This window comes from Nelumbo nucifera, chromosome 4 (genome assembly GCF_055504915.1).
Source record: "Nelumbo nucifera cultivar China Antique chromosome 4, China Antique-T2T, whole genome shotgun sequence".
Classification (NCBI taxonomy): domain Eukaryota; kingdom Viridiplantae; phylum Streptophyta; class Magnoliopsida; order Proteales; family Nelumbonaceae; genus Nelumbo; species Nelumbo nucifera.
Window position 1 is genome coordinate 32,737,592 of NC_142652.1, and position 25,063 is coordinate 32,762,654.

At 38.7% G+C, this 25,063-nt stretch overlaps 1 protein-coding gene across 1 annotated transcript in view; it reads right to left on the reverse strand.

The window, feature by feature from the left end:
• Positions 1-479: 479 nt before the first annotated feature.
• Positions 480-25,063, reverse strand: part of LOC104609960 (protein ESMERALDA 1-like) — a 32,514-nt gene continuing 7,930 nt past the window's right edge. The window contains exons 3-10 of the mRNA XM_010276413.2: positions 24,483-24,550; positions 24,253-24,341; positions 23,545-23,742; positions 22,068-22,272; positions 21,778-21,945; positions 9,958-10,125; positions 9,652-9,842; positions 480-1,171 (exon numbers count right to left, since the gene is read on the reverse strand). Of these exons, the coding sequence (XP_010274715.1) occupies positions 1,009-1,171; positions 9,652-9,842; positions 9,958-10,125; positions 21,778-21,945; positions 22,068-22,272; positions 23,545-23,742; positions 24,253-24,341; positions 24,483-24,550 (1,250 nt within the window). The 3' untranslated portion in view covers positions 480-1,008. The remainder of the gene's footprint in view (positions 1,172-9,651; positions 9,843-9,957; positions 10,126-21,777; positions 21,946-22,067; positions 22,273-23,544; positions 23,743-24,252; positions 24,342-24,482; positions 24,551-25,063) is intronic.

Below are 25,063 nucleotides of genomic sequence, written 5' to 3' on the forward strand. Positions count from 1 at the left end.
AGACAAATACAATCAACCAAAGAATGCATGCAAATAAATTATACACGTACATGCAAACACGCTTTCCATCTCTGTTGCATGCAATTAAAAGTTGAACCAGCACAGCAAGTCAGCAACAGCTCTCTTCTAGAAAAACTCCTCACATGAAAACATTCTCTCTAATCTTTACTTCTATGTTCAATTTAGGCAATGTTGGTTTTGATAGAAAACAAGACAGAAAACAGAAACTTGAAAGGAAAGTTCTTACAAATTTTGTGAAATTCCTTGAAAACTTTCCCTCAACTTTCAGTTTCTCTTATTTCCAAATTTCTATCAAACAAAACATATAGCCTAAGTTTAAAATCATGGCAGTATATAAGTCGGAATTGAAAGAAGCATGATTGTTCTATAAAAGATCTTGAATGTAAGGCTACAGGCGCTTACATACTGCAACAAATTGGATAAAACCCCATCAAACAAAAATGAAAACAATAACCACATGAAAAATAAATGATAAATACAAGAGAAATGAAATGTCAACTAAGAATGATGGCCCAAACAAACAAATCAATCCCCTGACTCAGATACATGACGATGTACACAAAGTTCAACCATTTCTAGTATCATAATCACAGATGTGTGGCTTAAATCAAGTAATATACACACGAAGGCAAAATTTGATGCATACAAATGCAAGTAGTGTAGCAGCATTGTTAGATACAGTAGCTGCAGAAGAAATATGAGTTCATTGTTCAGTTAGTGCCGGGAAAACTGCACTGAAAGACTTCATTCTTTTCTGCTTTATCCTCTCTTCCAGTAAACCCAAACTTTAAGCTCCATCCCGGAAAAAAGAATGAATATATGAGAGCAATGTGCTCTGCAATATCCCAATCTTGAAAACTTGATAGCGCTGCCTCTTGCCGAAGGGAAGAATAAAAGAATTACACCAATGTAAAGAATAAATGTCAATGACAAGATCTGCACGCCACAGTACTGGAACAAAAGAATCCGTGACCTTTTTCAAGAAACTCAAGGGACTGATGAGAATCTCAGTTCTTCCAACTTGTTCACTCGGCACATACAATCTGGGCATGGAAAGGTGTATATAGAGTCATTCGGTCTTTTGAGCTCAATACCTTTGGCATCACTATGAGATCGCATGTTCAGCACATGGCGCTTGAAGGTTTTCCATCTGCAACAATATCCAGCAGCACCATTTAGATGCTACACTAATCAATTTATAAAACAAGCTGCATACTCCACAACAAAAACAATCAGCAAATCATTTCTACTGCATCAATCTCAAAATTTCAATTCCTTATCATAATTGAGTCCAGCCAATGTTGATAACTTGGTATGGTTGTGCAATGTACGTCAATCCTGAACTGGCTAGAGAATAGAGTAACCTGGTTTGTGATTCAGTTCTGGATGTAATTTGGAGTATGCTAATGTGCTTCAACAAATCAGAAAGGCACTATAAATGGTTTTTTTATCAGTAACAAAAAACTTTATTAATGATGTGAAGTTTTGTGAAACTTTAGTTACAATAGGGAGAGGTAAAATGTCTTAACTCCCCACCAACAGGATACAATGGAAGAAAGTTAAAAATTAGCCCAAAACAGAGACTCCCTATTCACCCCTTGCTTGGCCAGCCCATCTGCAAATGAGTTAGCAGTCCTCTTCACCCATCTGTATTGCATTTCAATGTCCTTACACAGCCAATTGAATTTTTTTCTTTTCATTGTTATAGCTCCACAAACCACTGTCTTCTTCCTTTAGCCAACTAATCACCACCTTCGAGTCACCTTCCAGGACCAAACGTCTGATATTCAGTTCTCTTGCTCTTTGGATTCCTTCTAGAGATGCAAGGATCTCAGCCCTAAGAGTCTCCTTCTCCAATTGGGCCTGAGAACATAGCAGTAATAATAATCCCTTCCAAATTCCTGAATACTCCCCCAATCCTAGAAGACCCTGGATTCCTTAAACTACTGCCATCAAAATTCAGTTTTATAAATCCAGAGGGAGGAGGGGACCAAGAGGGGCTAAGAGTCCTCTTACATTGGGCAGAGGTAGCTATCTCTTTCCAATTTCTTAACAAGTCAGCCACAGAAAAATCTAAAAACAGCTCCATAGATTCAGCCAGTAGGCAACCCTTAAAAGTATTAGGTCTAATAGATTTTCTAGGGTTCTTTCCTTGTCTGAAAAAATTTGTGAAAAAAATCATGAGTTTCTTTCTCCACATAAGTTTCCCTCTCTTCTTAGGCCATCGGAAAAACGGAGAGAACAGACTTTGGACGCTCTCGGGGGGATTCCAAATACACCCAAAGAGGGAGAAAGCCTACTCCCATACAGTTTTAGCAACCGTATAAGTAACCATAAGGTGGTAATCAGTTTCCCCATCAGCTTTACAGAGAGTACACCTATTAGGAAGTAAACAAGAATTGGGTCCTTCAGAGGTAAGTCCCCAATCCAAAGTTGTTCCCAAAATTTTATTCGATTACCAGAGTTAAGACCATACCTAATCCAAGGGGAGAAAACTAGAAGCAGATCATGAATGACTTTCCAAGGAGAAGCAGTTGTAGCCCTTGCCATAATTCCAGGAGAGTTAAGACCATACCTAATCCAAGGGGAGAAAACTAGAAGCAGATCATGAATGACTTTCCAAGGAGAAGCAGTTGTAGCCCTTGCCATAATTCCAGGATCCCAACCGTTGTCTTCCAACCCATGTATGCTAGGCACAATCTTTTTCCACAATTTGTCTCTTTCCAACGGAAACCTCCACAACCATTTACCCAACAAAGACATTCATTTTCTTGATGTTCCCAATCCCAAGGCCTCCTAGCTTTTTACATCTAGTTACCACCTCCCAACTCACCCTATGATCCCTCTTCTCCTCTCCTGGCTCCCACAGAAAATCCCTCATTAATTTTTCCAAAAAGTTGGAAACCTTTGTGGGAATCTTAAACACTAACAGAAAGTAAATAGGTAAGTTAGACAGGGTAGACCTAATCAAAGTGACTCTCCCCCCTAAGGAAAGATAATTTTTCCTCCAGGAAGCAAGCCTTTTCTCAAATCTCTCCATTACCGGGTTCCAGAAGCTTTCATTCTTAGGAATATCACCTAAAGGGAGGCCCAAGTAAATCAAAGGCCAGTCCAAGATTGCACAACCTAACACACCTGCATATTCACTTAATTCCCTCTCCTCCAAATTCACTCCCACCATACAACTCTTATCAAAGTTCACCTTGAGGTTAAACATCTGCTCAAAGAGTTGTATTGCCAATTTTAAATTCCTGATCCAATTTATGCCCCTACCTTCACAGAAGAGGATTGTGTCATCTGCAAACTGCAGATGTGTCAATGGTACCTCCTCCCTTCCTACTCGCCACCCTTTTATTAATCTCCCAAGGACATCGGCAATCAGAGTGAATAGGAAGGGGGAAAGTGGGTCTCCTTGTCTTATACCTCTCAAGGAGGGAAAGAAGTCAATTACAGTTCCATTCACCAAGATAGAATAGTGACAACTCCTAACACAGCCCCAAATCCATTTACACCACTTGTCTCCAAAGCCAAAGCTTCTCAACACCTCCAATAAGAAAGACCAATCAACTAGGTCATAAGCCTTCTCCAAGGCCAATTTGCAGACCACTCCCTTCTTGGATTTCCTAAAGCTCTCCAAACTCTCATTTGCAATCAGGATTTGAATGGTGATTTGTCTTCCCTGCACAAAAGCTCCTTGGTTGGGTGCAATAATGGTGGGAAGGACCTCCTTTATCCTTAGGGACAACACTTTTGCAATTATTTTATACAAACTATTCACCAAACTGATAGGTCTAAAATCCCTTGGTTGTGATGCCTCTTTCTTCTTTGGGACCAAAGTAATGAAAGTGGAGTTCAAACTCGGATTAATTATTCCCCTTCTGTGAAACTCCTCAAAGACTGACCCAAGATCCTTCTCCACAATATCCCAACAATCCTGATAAAATACCATTGTGAAATCATCTGGACCTAGAGCTTTTGTCCTATCCATTGAGAAGACAACTTCCTTTATCTCCTCCAAATCAAAACTCTTTTCTAGCCACTCTCTGTTCTCTGCACTTAGAGTCAGCCACTCCAAACCCTCTCATTTAAAGGCCTTCTAAAAATATATTTGAAATGACTTACAAAGGCATCTGCTATTTCTGTCGAGTGGGACATGAATGCTCCTTCTAATTCCAATTTTGATATGAAATTCTTTTTCTTCCTACCATTTGTCATTGAATGGAAAAATCTAGTGTTTCTATCTCCCTCCTTTAACCACTTACACCTGGATTTCTGTCTCCAATTTATTTCCTCCTTAAGCAATATATCCTCCATCTGCCTCCTCAGTTCCCATATCATCTCCCTGTCTTCCTCTCCAAAGGATCCCCTTTCTTCCTTCATCCAATTCCTCAATCTACTCCAGCAAGACTTGTTTTCTTTCCTCTACTCTTCCAAACTCCAGCTTGTTCCACTCCTTTATTTGGGATTTTAGGAATTGAAGTTTCTTGTGGAACCCCATTCCCTCCCACTCTACTGTCGGATTAAATTGCTCCCACCACTCTCTAATTTTCTCAATGAAACCTGGATGGATCAACCACATGTTTTCAAACCTGAAAGGGGTAGGTCCATCACCTCTAATTGTTGCTCTCTTCCCAGCACTACCCAACCCCCTTACATTCCAACTTAGGATTCTCATTTTAACTTTTGAAACTCAGCCCTAGCACCACCAAAATCTATTTAAACCCTTTCCTTCTATCCCCTCTCACCCCAAACTTCATGTCCCCCTCAATATCTATTTTTAGTCTCTCAACCTCACTCAATTTTCTTTTCTTAATCTTACTATCCTCTTTTTTTTGTAGATAGGCATTTAAATCATTTGGATTCTTCAGTTTACACCCTAGCTTTCCCATAAATTCTGCTGCTGACTCTTCCCTACTAGTTTCCTCTTTTTCTATTGTTCCACTCTTCCCGTTCCTAAACATCTTCTCATTCCTTTCCTCATTTCCTCCACCAATAGCCCTTTCTGCCCCCTTTGTGACCTCCCTCTACAGTTCATTCCTCTTCACTTCACCCATTAAGCTCTCAATGATTCCCCAAATCTTTTTATCCCTGCATGTTTTACCCATCAATTTCTCCCCTTCCTTCTCCCCTTGTAGCCTCACTGTGGCTCTCTGTCCATGGGCCTCCAACTCTTGGTTGAGAAGGGAATCTAGAACAAGGGACACGGAACACTCATCAGTGGCAAAAACTAAATTGACAGAGTTGACAGAGTTACCTGAGCTCGACTGAGGGTTGTGAGAAATGGGCAAATGAGGATAATTGGTTGTCGCTCCCTATTTTGAGCAATTGGAGCTTTCTGTCTCCTCGGTTTTGAGGAAATTATTCCCTGTCAATTGGTCTACACAAAGACCTTCCTTTACCCAATTGTTTACCTCTCTGTGATGTACCCTTGTTCAGTTCTGGGTTATCCTGAGCTATCTCCTTCTCAGCTTATCACAAGGTACTAGAACTTGGGAAAGGCTCGTCCAGTTTTGGGCTTTGGACTGCTCTGTTAAAGGTTTTTGTTTCATTCACCCAAACCTCCACGCTCTCCCTTTGTTCTCCCATCGTATCCCCAAGAAACAGGTGTTCCAGATTTAAGATCTCCCTATTTTGATCTTCGTGAAATCCTTCATCTTCTGAACTACCTAAACTCGCACTCTCTTCTGAGTTCTCGTCAAAATCATTCTCCAAACTGCAACTTATCCACCCTTGGTCTTCCTCTTCCCTTTCTTCTATTTTGTTTCTCATGTAGCGTGGGTTTGGGAGATCAACAACATGATAAGTCTAATCATCACCATCCGGTCGATAGACCTAGCTCAGAGATCGATTTCCCCCTTCTATTCGCCTCTTCTGTAACTTGTAACTGTCATTACACGCGCTACAAATTTATTCAGTCATTTCACGCGCTACAAGAATGAAATAACTGGTAACTGTCATTACAGGTTTTAAGGTTCTAAATATGCAGAGCTAGCTCAGATTTTTCTTGATTTCAGCCTTTCTGAGCTGAGCCAGAGTTTTCACCAGGACTCATGAGCCCTAGTTTTTGAAACCAAACTGGTACCACCAGTTTTTGCAATTCCCAGAACTGATACCACCGGTTAACTAATTGACCAGTTTTGATTTTTGACTGGTTTGGTTAGGGTTTTTTATATTTATAATATATTTTACATAGATACTTATAAATATATAACATATAGATAGTATATGGGAGATACTAAAAATATATAATATACATATTTATATATATATACACTAGTTGGTTCGGTTAACACCTCAGTCTGAATCTGCCCGGTAACTTGAAAGCCTATGCACTGGATTCAAATGAGCCAAACCAAGCCCAGATAAACTTTTGACAAGCCAAGCCTGAGCTTAGAACTTTGACCCTGAGACAAACTAAGATCAGTTCAATTAATTTACATCTAACTTTGACGCCGAATATTTTTCACATGGTTAGAATTCTGATTTATCTTTCTAAAATAGATCAATCCCTAAACAAATAAATACAAATGTTGTTAGTGTAGGAATTTCCATGCTTAGTTGCTGACCACTCTAAACAAGAAAGACCAAAAAAGATTCCACCACCATCAAAGTATAACTTCACTGGTTAATACAAGTCCATGATAAAAAAGGGAAAAAGAAAACCTGAAAACTGCAATATATCAGCTACTTAAATACCATTCTAACTGAAGCATTGCATGCATAACCAGAACCTTCATTATTTCATTCTTATAAGTCAAATTTCTTTGGTTTATAACCAAGGGTAGTAATATGCACACCAGCTGGCACACATTTTTCCCAGATTCAGCTTGAAATAACCAGCTATTTAACAAGTGCATCGTGTTCTATTTAGGCACCCACTTATGCAAACCAAGAAAAAACCCAACTTTTTTTATAATAAAAAAATTATTAAACATGAAAAAAAAAAACTCACAAAAGAGAGGTAACAAGCAGTCACCAACAAGACTCACCACCAAACATCCCCCTCCACCCGGACCCCACCACACCAAACAAAACAGACAAAACACAAAAGCGAGAGACATAATGCTAGCCTCCACTAAACTTCCACCTTGAGCACATCGGCACTCCCTTTGTCTACATTCCAAAACTCTCATTCCCCCACAATGGCTTTCTTCAAGCTCTCCTCCCTCTCAAATTCTACAATGGCTCTTCTAGCAAACGCCTCTCCACCCAAAAAAACAAGTCTTTTTTCCAATTTCAATATTTTAATCAACAATTTTCTCGATATCTAATCCTCCTCCATTTTTTCTTCTGAGATCATACATGTTCTCTCCAAATTCGCTTCTAATTCTTCCCCCATAATTTTAATTTTCCGTTGATCACTAGCCATCTGCAAATCCAAAGTCAGAGGACCAAATGGAGCTCCCCCACCAGGATCAACCAACTCTGATGATTTTGTCTTCACACTCTTCAAACAGAGCTTCCCCAATAATTTTAATTTTATCTTGTAAACTTCCTTAAAATTTTTTGTGGGGCCAGCTCCAACCTGGTTGATCCACCCTCCGCAAGACAATTAGCTAACCTGGAGACCAACTTGCAAGACCAATTTCCATCATTATATGCCCTCTCTGACTTGAAAAATGAGCCAATTTCATCCTCTCTTGTTCCATCATTTTCAAATTCTGGGTTTGGGTGGAATTTGGGGTTGAGAAGGGAAGTTAGAGACACAGACCTCAACAGCATCTTGACTCTCTTTGGCCTTCTTGAAAATATTTTCTTGTACCCCACAAAGGAAGACACTAGAATTTGGACCCCCACCCCCTCGGGCTCTTTCTCTTGTGCCTCTTTCTTTGAAGTTTTAACCCAGCCATCCAGTCCCATAGGCCCTCCTTTCCCGTCAAAGAGATTTGTGTGAGCCAATTCCTCCTAGGGTAGGGAGTTTTTGTTGGGAAACTTTTCTGGAAAGAATCAACACTAGTGATCTGCTTCAAAAAAAAGACCCAGGACACGCTTATCCCCTCACTGGTGTGTTCTCTGTAAAGCTGACGGGGAGACTGGTTTCCACCTATTGGTTTCATACCAGTTTGCAAGAACTAATTGGGCATTTTCCCTTTTGGGGCGCAGCAGGAGTCCTCCACTGAACTTGCAGAGCCTATTCTCTTCTTCCTTCTTCAGGTGGAAGCTGAAAAGGGGTAGGACAATGTGGAGATGTCTAAGGGCTGTTGTATGTTGGTCATTGTGGGAAGAAAGGAACTCAAGGATTTTCTCTGAAAAAGAGAGAAGGGCTGAAAACCTGATAGATTTGATTCATTTGAGGATGGTACAGTGGCTGAAATCTTCAAAGATGTTCGCAAAATTTATAGTGGATGATCTGCTGAGAAAGTGGGGAGAGATTGCTAAGTGTGCCTAGGTCAAAACAGGCCTGAGAAAGTGGGGAGAGATTGCTGATGAGTTAGCCAAGCAAGGGGTGGCTAGGGAATCTATGTTTTGGGCTCAGTTGTAACTTTAAATTTTTCTTTATGGGGAGCTCTAGCCAAAGCACGGGGAGCTAAGAAAGTTTACCTCCCTGTCTTTGTACCATTTTTTCTGTTTGATTAATGAAATTGTTGTTACTGATAAAAAAAACAATGAATTACAAATGTGAAGTCACCACCGACATATATTCATAATGGAGACACCCAATGGAATATTCATATCTAACAAGTAAAATTTATAACCATACTGGGAGGACCTATAAAAAACAACCATACAGGAGAGGTATTAATGGCGTACCCAGGGTCTATAGGAGATGAGGAATTCTATTCAAGGAATACTTCTTTTACTTCAAGTAAAAATACTCAGTTCCCCATAGGCTAATGTAATTTGTAAGTGGAAGGCAATTTCCAGGGGGTGATTGAGTGGATGAGAAATGGAGGATACGGTATGTGGTCATATTGTCATTCACTTGGCGAGGAAAGATCTCTAGCCATAGGATGAATACCTAGTTCAGATGGGTTTATAAGATCAGAAAGTGAGCTAGCGGATTCCATCAGGACAGGGGTATTAACAATCTTCCCTCACCAGGTAGACCATTTGGAATTTGTTGGTATGGGTGTCAATGACCACTGACTAAGATTTTCTCCCTTAAAGAAGTATATTACACTGTATGTACTTGTTACTATAAAAACCCACAAGAATCATTAACCAGTTAATACCAAAAGAATATATAGCAAGTAACATAAGATGTTAACATGCATAGACTAACCAATAGTCTCCCAAATGAACTTCTAATACTTCTTTTTAAGGCCAAAATTCCTAGTAATAGTGTAATACACTGGTCTGGTCTATTGCCGCATAAATGTAGCCCAGAGCCGGCCTCTTGTCATCATGATGGTAAGCACTCATCAGGAATACCCTAACTAAAAGAACTGAACATTTCAAGCAATACTTGATTGATGGACAAAAATAACATCTGTCACAATAATGTCATGCGCTTAAACCCCCTTATGAATGTCCACGCATGGATAGACAACCATACTGAACTTCAAGGCACTAGAAAGACATATCAAAGAAATGTCAATCAAGAATTGGGAAAACCATATCTGTGATCTGTCAGATGGTTCAATACAGTGCATATACAATAAAAAGGCATTTAGTGCAATGAGCATGTACCCAATATTTGGATTATCAAACAGTAATGCTAACTTTCGCTTGTCAGGCCTGATTGTCTTGGAGTGCCCACCATACAAGTATCTTCTGTGGCCCATTAGAAAGTGAGGAAAATTTCCACCTTGAGTTGTCACGAATACTTCACTATGAAGACAAACAGTGTAATCTATAGCAGCCATCCTGGAAGAGAAGTTCTACAGGCAGCAGCAACACAAGTTAAAGCAATGACATTGGAAAAGGCCACAAAGGCATTTACATGCCATAAACAGAAGCCATTAAATTTGTAAAACAATAAAATCATATCAACACCTTAAATGGAGCAAGTTCCTCCATAGATGCTAGCGTGTCTTTTGTTTGTAAAAGGGGAAACATTTCAAGAAGAGGAGCCATGGTTTTCTCAGCCTTGTAGATCTTTCCTGATGCCAAATAAATGGATGTGCTATTATCAAAACCCATGCCCCTAAGCATCAAACCAACCTGATGGCACATTCAAATTAAAAGCAAGTCAACTATTAATAAGTAAATGAGGTGTAGATTGATGTAAACAATAAGTTACAACAAAGTTACAACACCTTAATGTTCATCTATTAATTTATTATTTGCTAGGCAAGATGGCTTATCAAACTCATAACCACTTTGTTAACATGCAAATCTTCAATAGTCTATATCCTATACCACCCTGTATAAGTAAATAAATAAATAAATAAAATACAAGAGTGACAAGTGAGCAAAAACCTAAACTATGAGAAGCGTTCCAGTAACCATATAACTCTAAATCATTATTCAGTGAAGGGTAACATTTTTCAGTTATGATGTATAGAAATTTCAAATGCTACTATTATGAAATCTTCAATGCAGCAACAGTATGAATAGGCAACAGTTGATTGGATAGATCTCCAGAAACATTACATTAGATTATTCATATGCATTAGTTGCCTAAACTAATAAATTTCAAGTGTATTAGCAATAAGCCTGTACCATGTAGATTAATAATGGGATACATAGAAATATAGATACTTCAAAATGGGTGTCATACCCATGTTGGTGACATAATGGAAAGTTTCACCAACACAAAACTTGAAGGCACTCTTCTCTTTGTCGCATCTGTTGGGTATCTAATATGTAATACATTTAAAACTTGATACAATTCTCATTTTGCAGGGGCAGTTTTTTATAGATAAATGAAATTTTTATTAAAATGAATCAAAGAATGAAAATACAAGATGCCCAGAGTTCCTCTTACAAGTAGGTCATTCCTACTCTATATTCACTTCCGTCATTCTACATGTAAAGGAACACCCCCCCTCCCACAAAAAATAAGAAGATACTGTTACATGGTTGATTGGTCACAAGTTTTTACAGAGATGATGTCTTACCAGTATCATAGTCAACCTACATATTAACTCTTTGATTGGCAAGAGTATTGGCCAAGCAATTTGCAGATCTGTTAATCAAATCAAAGATTCAATTTTTTATCAATATTCTCCCTTGTTTGATACTTAATTTCCTTCATGATATGCCTCCACCAGAGCCCTTCTTTTTGGCCTTTTAACCAACCCACCACCTTAGCGTCTCCTTCCACTTGCAAGTTGATGTGGTTCAGAGATTTAGCCATTCTCAAGCCTTGCAATGCTGCCATGGGTTCAACCCTTGTTGAATTTCCAGACCCTATTGGCCCCAAGTATATTGCTAATATAATCTCATTTCCATTTCTGAAAACAACCCCAATACCTGAGGGCCCAAGGTTGGCCAAGCTGCAACCATCAAAATATAGACTAATGCAATTGGGTCTACAAGGCTTACAAGACAATGACATATTTATTCTAACAATTGGGTCAACATTTCTTAATTTGAAGTGGTTTTGGTATCACACTTATCCAAAAATGGAGAAAACTTGGAAAAATATAAAAACCACAAGGAAGTTAAAAATAAAGTGATTTTAAATTAGGGCATATGATGAGTTATATCATAAATTAGGCACTAAAAAGGGAGAAAAAGGAATTTTTAAACTAGCAAACATGAGAGAAAGGAAAGACAGATTTAAACCATATTAGGCACATTAAAGAGGAAGATCAAAGAGTCTTGGTAAAGATGAAGAAATCAAGGGAAGATGAAAAAATATTTTGAAAAATTATTATGTGTAATGGAGATCCTCACTCTATTCTGCAAGAAGGCTGCAGATTCAGGTGAGTGGGAAGGTTTTGCAATTGTGCCAGGGGGAGAGAAGGTGAATATTCTTCAATTTGCAAATGATACGTTGTGCTTTGTGGATGCCTCTCCTTCTCAGGTGGAGTTAATCCTTTGGATCTTGTCTTGGTTTGAAGTGACAACAGTGTTAGACAATGTATGCCCTTAGCCCCAATCAGATTGATGTACATTTTGACATTTATTGTAAATGAATAAAGTACATAATTGATTCATGTTATATATGGTGTGTTTCTGTGTAATACCCTTAAACTGGACACTTATAAGACTCGTGTTAGTTTAGAATCTTCACAGCCGTTGGATAGACCTAGGGAGGTTTATCCTGCCAAGGCTGACACTAATGTGCTGCCAAGTCAGTTGGGGTGGCTTGTCTCAGTTGCCCAGGTGAGACCCGAAGCACATGTAGTGTGGGGGTTTGCTTGAAACTCTAAACCGGATCATTTTCCAGTTATGCCCTAGACCTTGGAGACAAATGGGAAAAACTGGAAAGTTACACCAGTAGAAATCTGTTGAATTAAAAAAATATGAAAGAAAGTAGTTTCTTGAAGAGAGAAGGAAGAGAGAAGAAGAAGAGAAGAAGAGAACTTGAAAAGAAAAGAGAGCAATAATCTGGTCACCCCCTTCACTTATTATTTATAATAAAATAATATAACAGTACAAAGACAATTATGCCCTTATAGGGCGGCAAAACATAAAACAGCATATATAACACTTAGAAACATAATAAAAAATTGGACTCATATAACTACTGGGGTCCCCACCTCCTATCTAACAACTAACATAAAACATCCACTCAGAAAAACAGCATAAAACTAATTAATCTTCAACAACACCTACCCCCTAGACTCGACTATGGTACTGCACTAGGTGTTGGATTGGGTTGTCTTTGATATGCCAATCAGTGAGATCCTTAGCGGGAGTAAAAATCTGGGTATGTTGGGGTAGTCTGAGAATTCACCTGAGTGGGTGATCATAGTGACAAAATCAACCCCTTTGTCGGACAAAGTGAATGACCGGGGAACAGCACTCTCTCTTATGGAAACCTAAACTGCCGACAGTTGATTTCAAACGTGTTTGAAATTTGTTTTGCAAAATATATTTATATATATATATATATTATGTTTTTATGAAAAATGATTGCAAAGGTTTTAATTCCCGAGATCCATCCTGAGTAGAGTGCAACACTGTACCTTGCAGCCAAGGGAGAGGTCCTCTCTTGTCGGGTAGTGTTTGATCATTATGGGCTGAGAGGTTAAGTGTAAGACCATTTAGGGTTATACCTGATGGGCTAATCTCACTTAAGTCCATAGTCCTTGGGCCTTCATAAGGTGGCTGGACCCAGGGACCATTTAGTGTAAATGTTGGGCTTGCTAAGAGCCCATACTGATGGGCTCAGGGGTTCACTGTCTTCAGTAGTGAATTCGGCCATGCCTTATAACAGAGGCTAGGCTGAACCCATATGGCTTTTGTGGAGATCAATGTTAGGGTCCCATGCCATACAAAGAGAGCCAAGTCAGCCAGCAAATTAAAAGGGAAGTGAGCCGGATAACTTAATGGGCCTAAAGCCCAATTCAAACTGGGTTAATTTGATTAATTAATTATTGGTGAATTTGAGATTAGATATGGATCTGGATCAGCAAAAGGATAAGATAAGTCTTATCCACTTAAGAGTTCAGATCCAAATAAAGATTTGAATCAAAAAAAAACCCTTTCCTGATAGGATTAGGAAGCTGATCCAGAATGGTTATAAATAGAGGGTGAATTCCTTCTGTTAAACACTTTAATGTGCTTAGTTCGGTCATGTTGGACTGGGTTATGGGCAATGTTAATTGCTGCTTGGTTATCACAGTATAACATCATAGGTTCTTCTTCTTGTACACCAATTTCTTCTAATAGGGAACGGATCTAGAGAAGTTCTGAAACTCCATGTGCCATGACCCTGTATTCAGCTTCAGCACTTGATCTTGCCACCACTGTTTGTTTCTTACTCTTCCACGAAACAATGTTACCCCCAACAAGGGTGCACACTCCTGAAGTTGATCTCCTGACATCAAGGCATCCTGCCCAATCTGCATCTGTATAAGCCTCTAGTTTCAACTGTCCATGATCAGTAAACAATATGCCCCTGCCCGGGTGTCCCTTCAGATAAGCAAGAATCCTGTCAACTGTCTCCCAATGCTGGACTCATGGAGCATGCATGTATTAACTTACCACACTTACTGCATAAGAAATGTCTGGTCTTGTCATACACAAGTATAGCAGCTGACCCACAAGTCTCGGATATCTCCCAATGTCCTTTACTAGTTCACCTTCTGATGCATTGATTCTATGGTTCTGACCAATAGGGGTATTGATTGCCTTCGTTCCAAGCTTCCATGTCTCTTGAAGAAGATCCAAGACATACTTCCTTTGAGAGATAAAAATTCCATGTTTTGATCTTGCAACTTCAATGCCTAGGAAGTATCTCAGTTCTCCAAGATCCTTAATTTTAAATTCTTTATGTAGATTCCTTTTCAGACAATCAATCTCACTTAGGTCATTCCCCGTGACAACAATATCATCCACATAAACAATTAGGACTGACACCAAAGATCCCCTTCGCTTCACAAACAAGGTATGATCGGATTGAATCTGAGTGTATCCAAAAGCAATCAAGGCCTTTCTGAATCTGTCAAACCATGCTCTAGGAGATTGTTTCAAGCCATAAAGTGACTTCTTAAGCTTGCATACCTTTCCCTTTTCAGTATCACTGTAAAAGCCAGCAGGAAGATTCATATACACTTCCTTTTGCAAATCCCCATTTAGGAAAGCATTCTTCACATCAAGTTGAAACAAGGGCCAAGAGTATGAGGCAGCAAGAGAAAGAAGTATCCGAACAGAGGTCATCTTTGCAACTGGTGCAAAGGTCTCTAAGTAATCAATACCATAGGTCTGTGTGTACCCTTTTGCAACAAGTCTTGCCTTATACCTTTCTATACTTCCATCTGCCTTATATTTTACTGTGTAAACCCATCTGCATCCAACTGTCTCCTTGCCTTCTGGTAGATCCACAATGTTCCATGTCTGATTCTTAATCAAAGCTGCCATCTCTTCCTGCATAGTTGTCTTCCACTCAGGTTTGGAGAGAGTCTCACTAACACCCTTGAGTATAGAAGCTGAGTCAAGGGAGGAAAGAAAAACACGATAGGAAGGAGAAAGTCCACTGTAGGATAAGTAGTGTGAAATACAATGAGCAGTACACTTTCTCTTCCCTTTTCTGAGAGCAATAGGAAGATCAAGGTTATCTGTAACAGGGTTAGTAGAATCAATGGGAACTGAAACAGTAGCGGAACCAAGAGGAATACCTGAATCCATGTCAGCCGAATCTGGAGTCTCCAAGGAATCGACAGGAAGTATGTGAGTTCTGCTACAGTGGAATCAACCTCCTTGTGAAGTCTCTGTCATAAGTAATGCTGAGAAGCATGACGCAAAGGAGGTGGTAAGGTAGGTGACACAGGATGGTCAAGCACAGGAGTAGACACAGGATGGTCAAGCACAGGAGTAGACACAGGGACTGGAACTGGGAGAGGAATAGACTGCTGACTCACTTCCCCAAAACACTCCCCCTGAGAAGGATTCTTTGAAAAGAAGTATGTGGATTCAAAAAAAGTGACATCCATGGTAACATACCGGCTCCCAGAGATAGGATCATAGCAGCAATACCCTTTCTGATTTTCCACATATCCAAAGAAGACACACTTCTTTGCCTTGGGATCAAGCTTTGAGCGGTGAGGACCAAGGATATGTGCAAAGCAAACACACCCAAACACCCTGAGAGGAATATGAAACATCTCCCCCTCAGGAAAAAAGAAACTGAATGGGGTGTTGAATCCAAGTATACGAGAAGGCACTCTGTTAATCAGATATACTGCTATGAGAACTGCATCACCCCAAAACCGAACTGGAACTATAGATGTGCTCATCATGCTTCCTGCAATCTCAACAATGTGTCTGTTCTTCCTTTCTGCAACACCATTCTATTGTGGACTGTAGGGACAACTGCTCTGATGGACAACACCATATTCTAACAGATATGAGGCAATTGGTTTTTCAAAATATTCCCTAGCATTGTCTGATCTGAACACCTTTATTCTTGTTCCAAACTGTGCTAGCACCATCTGATGAAATTGCCTCACCAAGGATGGTACTTCATCGCGGGATCTCATCAGGTAAATCCAAGAGTATCGTGAGAAATCATCCACAAATAAGAGAAAATATCGATAGCCTCCCATAGAAGGAACATGGTAAGGTCCCCACACATCCAAATGAATAACATCAAAAGAAGAAGAACACCTTTTATTACTAGGTTTAAATGAATGTCTACAATGCTTTCCAAGTTGACAACCTTCACACTCCAGACTTGACAAACTAACAGACTCAAAAAGTTTTGGAAACAAAAGACTCAAAGAAGAAAAAGGTAAATGGCCCAAACGATTATGCCAAAGCATAATTTGACCCACAGACCCTGACTCACTATCCCTGCTGACATGATGACTTTGATGAGGAGGAAGAACATCCAGGAGGTAGATCCCATTCACTTTACGACCATTTCCAATCGTCCTCTTTGAATCCAGATCCTGGAAAATACAATGACCTGGAGAAAAAAATTATTGAGCAGTTCAGGTTCTTAATCAAACTACTAACAGATAACAAATTAGTGCTCAATCTAGGAACATGAAGGACTGAGGGTAGAGAAAGAGAATCACTAATCTTGACAGATCCCTTCCTAGCAATAGGAACATGGGATCCATCAGCTGTGGAGACCCTATCTCTGCCAAAACAGAGCTGGTAAGAAGAAAAAATAGTAGAGCTATGGGTCATGTGCTCTGAGGCTCCAAAATCTATAATCCAAGGAGGTCCCTCCTTACCTGAAGTAGAAACATAATTTGCAGTGACATGTGAACTACCTATGTGAGCAAAGGCAGTAGAGTGGACTCCACCAATGCCACTTGTACCTTGTTGTCAGCTTGCTGCTGAACTGGAACTGGTTGTATCCCGCTGGTTCAAAAGTTGCCCATACCTCTCAAGTTCGGCCCTTACTGCAGCAGCTGTAGTAGGAGGGGCCAGAATGTCACCAGTAACTGCCATGTGTGCATTTTCCTTCTTATTTTTCAGTCTAGTCGGCACAAGATGTGGATGAAGCTTCCAGCAAGTATCTCTTGTGTTTTTAGGCTTCTTACAATAGTCACAAATCAAATCTCTTTTATCTTCCTTCTTGATTTCACTGCCACCCCGATCTCCACTTTGTTTAGGTTTCACAGTACTCACCATGGCAGACTTATCAGAAACTGGATTTTTCATCATCACATCTCTCCTACTCTCCTCCCCTAACACAAAGGCATATGCCTGGGAGAGGGTAACACTGTCCCTGGAAAGAAGATGTCTTGCAATATCATACTCAGGATTAAGGCCAGCAAGAAATTCAAACACCCTTACTTCTCTAAATGTTTCTGATAGGTAGTTGCATCCTTAGTGGTTTCCCAAGCAAATGTCTCTAAATGGTCAGTCTCCTGCCACAAGGTTTTAAGGGCTGAAAAATAGGCTACAACAGGTCTATCTCCCTGCCTTGTAGAAATAATTTGATTTCTCAACTGATAAGCCCTAGCAACATTCTCCCTCTGTGAATAGGCTTCTGCAACCCCATCCCATATTTTCTTAGCTATATGTGCCCATAAAAAATTTTTACTTATATGGGGCAACATGGAATTACACAACCAAGTCATCACCATATAATTCTCTTGTACCCACCGGGAGTTGCTAGTTTCGGGTTTCACTTCCTCACCAGTGATGTACCCTAATTTCCCACGAGCACCAATGGCCATCTTTGCAGATTGTGACCATTCTAAGTAATTTGCACCATCCAACCTAACTGTAGTAATGGTCCCAGTCCCGAAAAGGTCTCCAGCACCTCCTCCCGCTGGTCTCATTCACTCTCGGGCTTATTTTCAACTCCGTGACCCTCCATGCTTCTCAAAAAATGTAAAGAAAATAACTGAAATATGTAACAAGATCAAACGAAACACTTCTGAAACCAACAACACCTTTCTAGTGTCCTAGACTATCTTCTCACAAAAGATTTCTTTTCTGTGGGACGGGAGAAGAGAGAGAAGAGGCAGTCGCTCTCTCTAGAAGCCTCCAAATCAAGTAGGACTTGAACCGCCCCTTACAAAAAACTCCAAGGAACCCTAAAAAATTAGGGCGCCACTTCCTAGGTCAAAATTGAAGAGTCCAACAAAAACAGGACTCTTCTCCTTTCTCCAGTTTTTTCCTGATTTTGATGAGAAACCCTAGACCAGCTACAGGGCACACAGATCCATCAAAAAATCCAAAAACTGGGCTTACCTAAGAACTTCGATCAGCCTCTTAAATCACCATGTAGTCGGCCGATCTAGGGCTGCATGAGGAAACAACTCAAAGAACCTTCGGCCTGCTCTGATACCAAGTAGAAATCACTGATTGTAGATTTAGTTGAATTTCTTGTGAAAGGAAAGGGGAGGAAGATAAAGATTTCAGTAGTGGAGAAGAAAAGAGAGGGAGAACAGAGTAGGAAGTCAACCAGGATTCTTGAAATTAACCCTAGCCGCCAACCCCTCATTATATTTATACTTAACTTAAAAGAAGAGATATTACAAGGATGCACTTACTAATGTGGCTAGTAATGTGGTTGAACAGTCACAACTTAGAAACATAAACTAATGGGCCTAAAGCCCAACAACTTCCTAACTAAATAGCTTAAAATAAGAATAAAAAACAACTAGGCCCAGCTCAACAACATTATAATTAGAGTGGTCCATTGGCATAAATCTTGAATCCCTTTCACTATGGGAAGAAAGAAATTTACGAACGTTTTCAGACAAGGAAAGAACCTTGGAAAACTTATTAGATCTAATTCTGTTAAGGGTAGCCCATTGGCTGAAAACTGTGGAGCTGTTCTCAGGCTATTATGTGGCTGATTTGATAAAAAATTGGAAAGAGATAGCTTCCTCTGCCCTATGTAAGAGGACTCGTAGTCCTTCTTGGTCCCCTCCTCCCTCTGGGTTCATAAAACTGAATTTTGATGGTAGCTGCTTAAGGAACCCAGGGCCTACTAGGATTGGGGGAGTGTTTAGGAATGAGGATGGGGTTATCATTGCCATGTTTTCAGGCCCAATTGGAAGAGACTCTCTTAGGGCTGAGGTTCTTGCAGCCTTGGAAGGTATCCAAAGAGCAAGGGAGTTGAATATCAAATGTTTGGTCCTTGAAGGTGACTCGGAGGTGGTGATTAGGTGGCTAAAGGAAGAAGACAATGGCTTGTGGAGTTGTAACAATGAGAAGAAAAAATTCAAATGGATGATTAGGGATATTCTGTTGCACTACAGCTGGGTGAAGAGGACTGCTAATTCATTTGCTGATGGGTTAGCCAAGCAAGGGATGAATAGGGAATCTTTCTTTTGGGCTAACTTTTGACCTTTTTCCATTGTATTCTGTTGGTGGGGAGGTAAGACATTTTACCTCCCCCTTTTGTACCTAAAGTTTCACATAGTTTCATATCATTAATAAAGTTTCCTGTTACTGATCAAAAAAAAAAAAAACCTCAACAGATGATTTCTTTGGAAATTTGAAGGAAGTAGCTAACTCTTCCACAGGCAAAACTGTTAGCAATCCTCATTGATCTCCCACCAGAAAGCAAATTCACTAAGCTCAACTTTGATGGAAACAATTAGAGAAATCCGGGTTTGTTAGGTATGGGAGTATTCGGAGATAATGAGGGCAAAGTAATCACATCATTTTCAGGCTCGATTGGAGTAGGTGACTCTTTAAAAGCACAAATTCCAACTCTAATGGAAGAGTACAAAGAACAAGAAGTTTGGATCTAAGGAAGCTAATCATTGAAGTAGATTTCCAACCAGTTGTGGGCAGGCTACAAAGTGAAGAGACAAAAATGTGAAGTTACAACAATGAAAGTAAGTAATTCAGTTGAATAATAAAAGACATGGATGTAAGGCTACAATGGATTAAAAGAAGTGCTAATTCCCTGGCAGAGTCTTTAGCTAAACAAGGGATGGGGAGAGAGATCAACTGTCTTGGGCTCAACTGTAAGATAAAGAAAACTTTCTTGGGGAGAGATAAGAGTGTCTATCTTTCACTGTTAATTGGCTTGCTTTGTAATCACTGTTCTTGATTTTCTTAATGAAACTTGCAGTTATTCATCATATATATATATATATATATATATATATATTCAGGGAGAGGTCCCATGGTGCATGTTGTTTGTCAATGACATTGTTTTAATTGATGAAACTAATAAATGATCAAATGCAAAATTAAGTTTGTGGACGGAGGCGACTCGTAGAATCAGGAGTGTAATATGTTTTACATCACATTAGCTACTTGAAGTAATGCAATTGCGGAAAAAAAGAGATTGTGGGCTTTACATGCTTGAAAATGTTTTATATGCTTGATTTTATTTTTAGTTTTTCATTTGAATATGCTTTACATGTTATGTTTATGTATTTTAATTTTAGATAATAGGTTTTTTAAAACATTAATTTTAAAATTTAAGTTTATATTTCTTATTAGTACTATGTTTAATATTTTTATTTTTTGCATTTTTTTTGAATTTTTTGGCATTTTTTTGAATTTTCTGACATTTTTATTTTTTAGCATTTTTTTTGTATTTTTATGCCTTGCTTCAAAAAGGCACACGCCTCACCTTTTTTTTTGTGGAAACACACGCCTCGCCTTGCACCTCAGGTGCAAATTGTCCCTTGTGCCTTGCGCTTTTAAAACACTGGAAGGGCTAGGGGTAGAAATGACTCTCAAGTGCTCATAACTTAACAATGGATATGGCATTAAACAGGGTGAAACAGGATTCATGTAGCCAACCTCATATAGCTGGGATAAGGCTCGGATGACGATGATCATGTTCATGATCACACTTAACAATGGGTATGGCATTAAACAGGGTGAAACAGGATTCATGTAGCCAACCCCATATAGCTGGGATAAGGCTCGGATGACGATGATCATGTTCATGATCACTACAAAGAAACCAAGATTTCTGTAAACCAGAACTGATTTGGGAATGCTACAGATACTTGTTTATAATAAATAAAAAAAAATCATTAAAATAAAAAATTATTACAAGAGAACAAGGTGATGACGCATTGATTCATGATTGGATTGTCTCTTAGGTATACATAATTAGATGTCTGCGAAACTTTTAGTTGATACCTTTTCTTTATGAAACAGCTTATGAATTTATCTTTGTTTCTCTTCTAACATGTTCTTGTTGTTGAGCTTGAGATCTATTTCTACAGCATATGGTTATGCTATCTCTTCTCTTTAAAATATTTCTTTCTAATCCTTTTAATTGTTGTGCTGGTCTTCAGCACTTAGCTTTTGTATCTGAAACAGTGAATCCTCTCTACAACCACCAATCCACTTCCTGTTCCATCCATACAAGTCTGAATATCTTTCCCCACCATTCAGCATACCACTATTATGATATTAGTTGACCCTGTACCATTCCACTATCATAGCCTATTCTGATTAAGTATTATACTAGAAAGCAAAAGGCAAAGAAAAAGAACGATAGAAAACCCAAGCAGCTGAAAAAAGGATAGAAGTGAAATGGTAAAATAGTGAAATTTGACATTCTATTACTTTTAAAATTGCCATTACAACTATACTTTTTTCACAATCATTACATATATTAATCGTCTTTATTGGGTCATACTTAGATTCTTTCTATGCAGCTTGAATCACTACTGAATAATAAAAGAACTAAATACGTTCTCTACCTGTGTGATTGGAGGAGCAAATATATGAACAAACATGAAAAGGCCAGGTAGGCAACTGCAAATAACTATGTAAGAGAAAATGGATATGTGAGAGGATTATTACTTCTAAGGGTGTAAGGGGGCATTTCCCATTAATCCTGATTGCTCCAGGCCTTATAACACGACCAGGTTTGGTGAACTTTCCTCTCCAACCTCTTTCTCTTGCAGCATTCATTTCCTGCATCTCTTCCTTTCCACCATCAAATACACAGCAAGAGAAGGCAACCATATCCTGCAAACAACAAAAATTACAACCTACATTTCCTAGCAAGATTCTGTCAAGAGCTCAACAGCCAAAGGCAATGGCCACAATAAACAGTAAGGTTAAAGAATTCCTTTCATATGAAAGCCCACCTCTTCAAATCGTAGATGTACTGCAATATATTTCCCATTATTCTTTGCACTGCGTTCTTTCATTCTTGCAACCAAAGTTTCAGCAAAAGTTGCTATAGCATTTGAGAATCTTAGAGCTTCATAGTTTGCCAAGCATCTAAGGCGTTGGACAGTTGGTGGAGCATCAAATGACAAACGATTTGCAAAAGGAGAAATTCTTATGACCCTGTATTATCCATACCAAAGGAAAATTGTCAGATCTTAATGAAGCCGTTTTAATTAAATACACTTGGAAACAGGATTCTTACTATTCAGAATATTAGAATCCACTAAACTACTAGAGCATCTTCTTCAATGCTGTTCCTAGGAGATAGTAAAATATAAGGAGACAAGTCTAGTGTAATAATAGTTATTGTAATAGTATTATATCATAATATAAAAAATATAAATGGATGCAAATCAGAATTACAAACAAATGGATGCCAAACTAAGCCAGGTGCAAATTTTGTATCTTTTTTTGCTTGGACCAGCTCCTCAGAATCCATTTTTCAGTTTGGAGAACACCTCGAATAATATGAACCGGACGATAACTTTTATTTCCTTTTATCCTTCACTTCTTCTACCAATACCAACATTTTTATCTCTTATCCATTAGTTCATGAACAGAAGATCTGAACTTCTTTGTGTTGCTCCCACTCGAATCAAGGCCTTGATTCATAGTTCTACCTCTTCCAACATCCAAACCCAACTTACCAATAGCCACTTCACAAAAATCCCTCCAGCTATGTTTTCAGAAGTATTGTTTTGATGAATAACATGTTTGATTACATTTGATCCTACTCCACTCTGCCGTCTGCTGATCCTCATCCCCTTTCCTGTTCTTTATGACTTCCTCAACCTCCTCATAAACATCACAGCCAAACAAACCTCTCAGTAGACAAAGTCTCCCTTCTCAACTACTTCTGACCCAACTTGATTCATACCTTCAATTTCCTCATCTCCCTCAACATTATTACTGTTCTCACCACCAAGAAATTAGACGTTTCCTCTCTCCCCCACATCGTCACCCGATACATTACTCACCTTCTTGACTGCAACTGCCTCCGATTGCTATAGGCATGTTATACATTAAAAAAGACAAGGAATAAATTAACATCATCATGCACAGAGAGTCTTATGTTTTAGAGATATGTGGTATCAATGACAATTAACATCCTTTTTGTAATTGGATAATTAACTTGAGGAGAACCTTCTAAGTTATCAACACATGGTGATAGGCAACCAAGTTTGTAACATAGTGCTTCACTCTCAACAAATAACTCCCATGCCAGAGTGAGTAATTGTCCTTGGAAAATAGTCTCAGAAAAGGGAACAGGGAACTTTTTCAATTTTCTCAAAGCAACATTTACAATTTTCACGCATATACACAGGAAGCAAGTAAAAGAAAATGTATACAATAAAGATTTTTTTTTTGAGAATAAAGAATATTTTAACTCACTGTTCTTCAAGTAACTTTGGGAGAACTGCATCTTTGTAGTACCGAATTGGAGACCAAGCCTTTATTCTGAAATTATAAACATTACTCATGTTGCGGTCAAATCGCTCCATTAAGAAGTCAGGGATTTTACTGACCACCTGTACATCATTTTTCAAGGTACTAATAAAATGTTCCTCATCGTAGATGTCCTTGAATTTGCTGTAAAGAAAAAAAAGAATTAAAACAAAAAGTTCAACAGTTTCATCCATACAACCAATTGAAATGCCAATTAAAACAAGAATATCAAGAACTTCACAGAAAATCAGATCATATGACATGGTCTTTAAGAAAATGTAGCAGAAAAATAAAAATCTATCATAATTCCAGAAAGAATATATGCCAAGATAAAAACATATCCAGTATATAACAGGATAGTTCCTAGCACAATAGATATCTTACCAAAAAAAAAAATTAAATATCATTAAACCAATCCATCAGAAAAGAAGGGATGAGTAGACTACTTAATATATGTATATAAGCATTTACCATATCTAAGATGTTTGTATTAGAAAAAGATATTATCATAGCAGATAGGCTTATAAAAATCTATTGGTTCAAAGAATTATCTAATATAGAAAGCTCTGACTACCCACCAAGACTCTAGATAATCTTCAATAATAATATCCCATTTACAGACTAGATTCGGGAAAATTAGAAGCATTGACAAACCTAGGATCCCTCCAAATGCTATGGTAATGGAAATTTGGGATCACAAGCGTTGCATTTAGGTAACCAGCAACAGCAACTGCATTGCAGATCTACAAAATATAGGCAGTAAATATATTGAAAATGTAAGTCAGGAAGCAGTATGGTGATCCCTTGTGGCATAAAAAAGCAATATGAAGAATATGAAAGATTTATAAATAATGAAAGAATCACAACTAAGGAATAAAAACAACCGATGTCCTCTGCTGGTTCAAGCCACCATTTGCTTCAACATAAATGTAGCCATTTGATTCAGGTAAATCTGTTATATTATGGAAACATACGCAAGTTAAAACTTAGAACAAATCATTACTACAATTACAAAATTGGGAAGGCAACATGCACACACAGAGCAGCTAGTGAAAGATACATGTATGTGATTGTATATGTACTCATCAAACATGAAAATAGCATCAATGACTAGTTCTGCCTTTTTTTAAGTTTGGGAGTGTAATGTGGGCATGCCCATGGGACTCAAGAAACCATAGGAGCCCAGAAGACCCTCATACAGACAAGGCCCATGAAAGATACATGTAAGTGATTGTATATGTACTCATCAAACATGAAAATAGCATCAATGACTAGTTCTGCCCTTTTTCAGTTTGGGAGTGTAATGTGGGCATGCCCATGGGACTAAAGAAACCATAGGAGACCAGAACACCCTCATACAGACAAGGCCCATGAGATGGTTTCCAAATCAAATGGATACCACACTTTTGGGAGAAACTTTTTTTTTTATCAGTGCTTTTGGGAGAAACTTTTCTTTTCTTGTTTC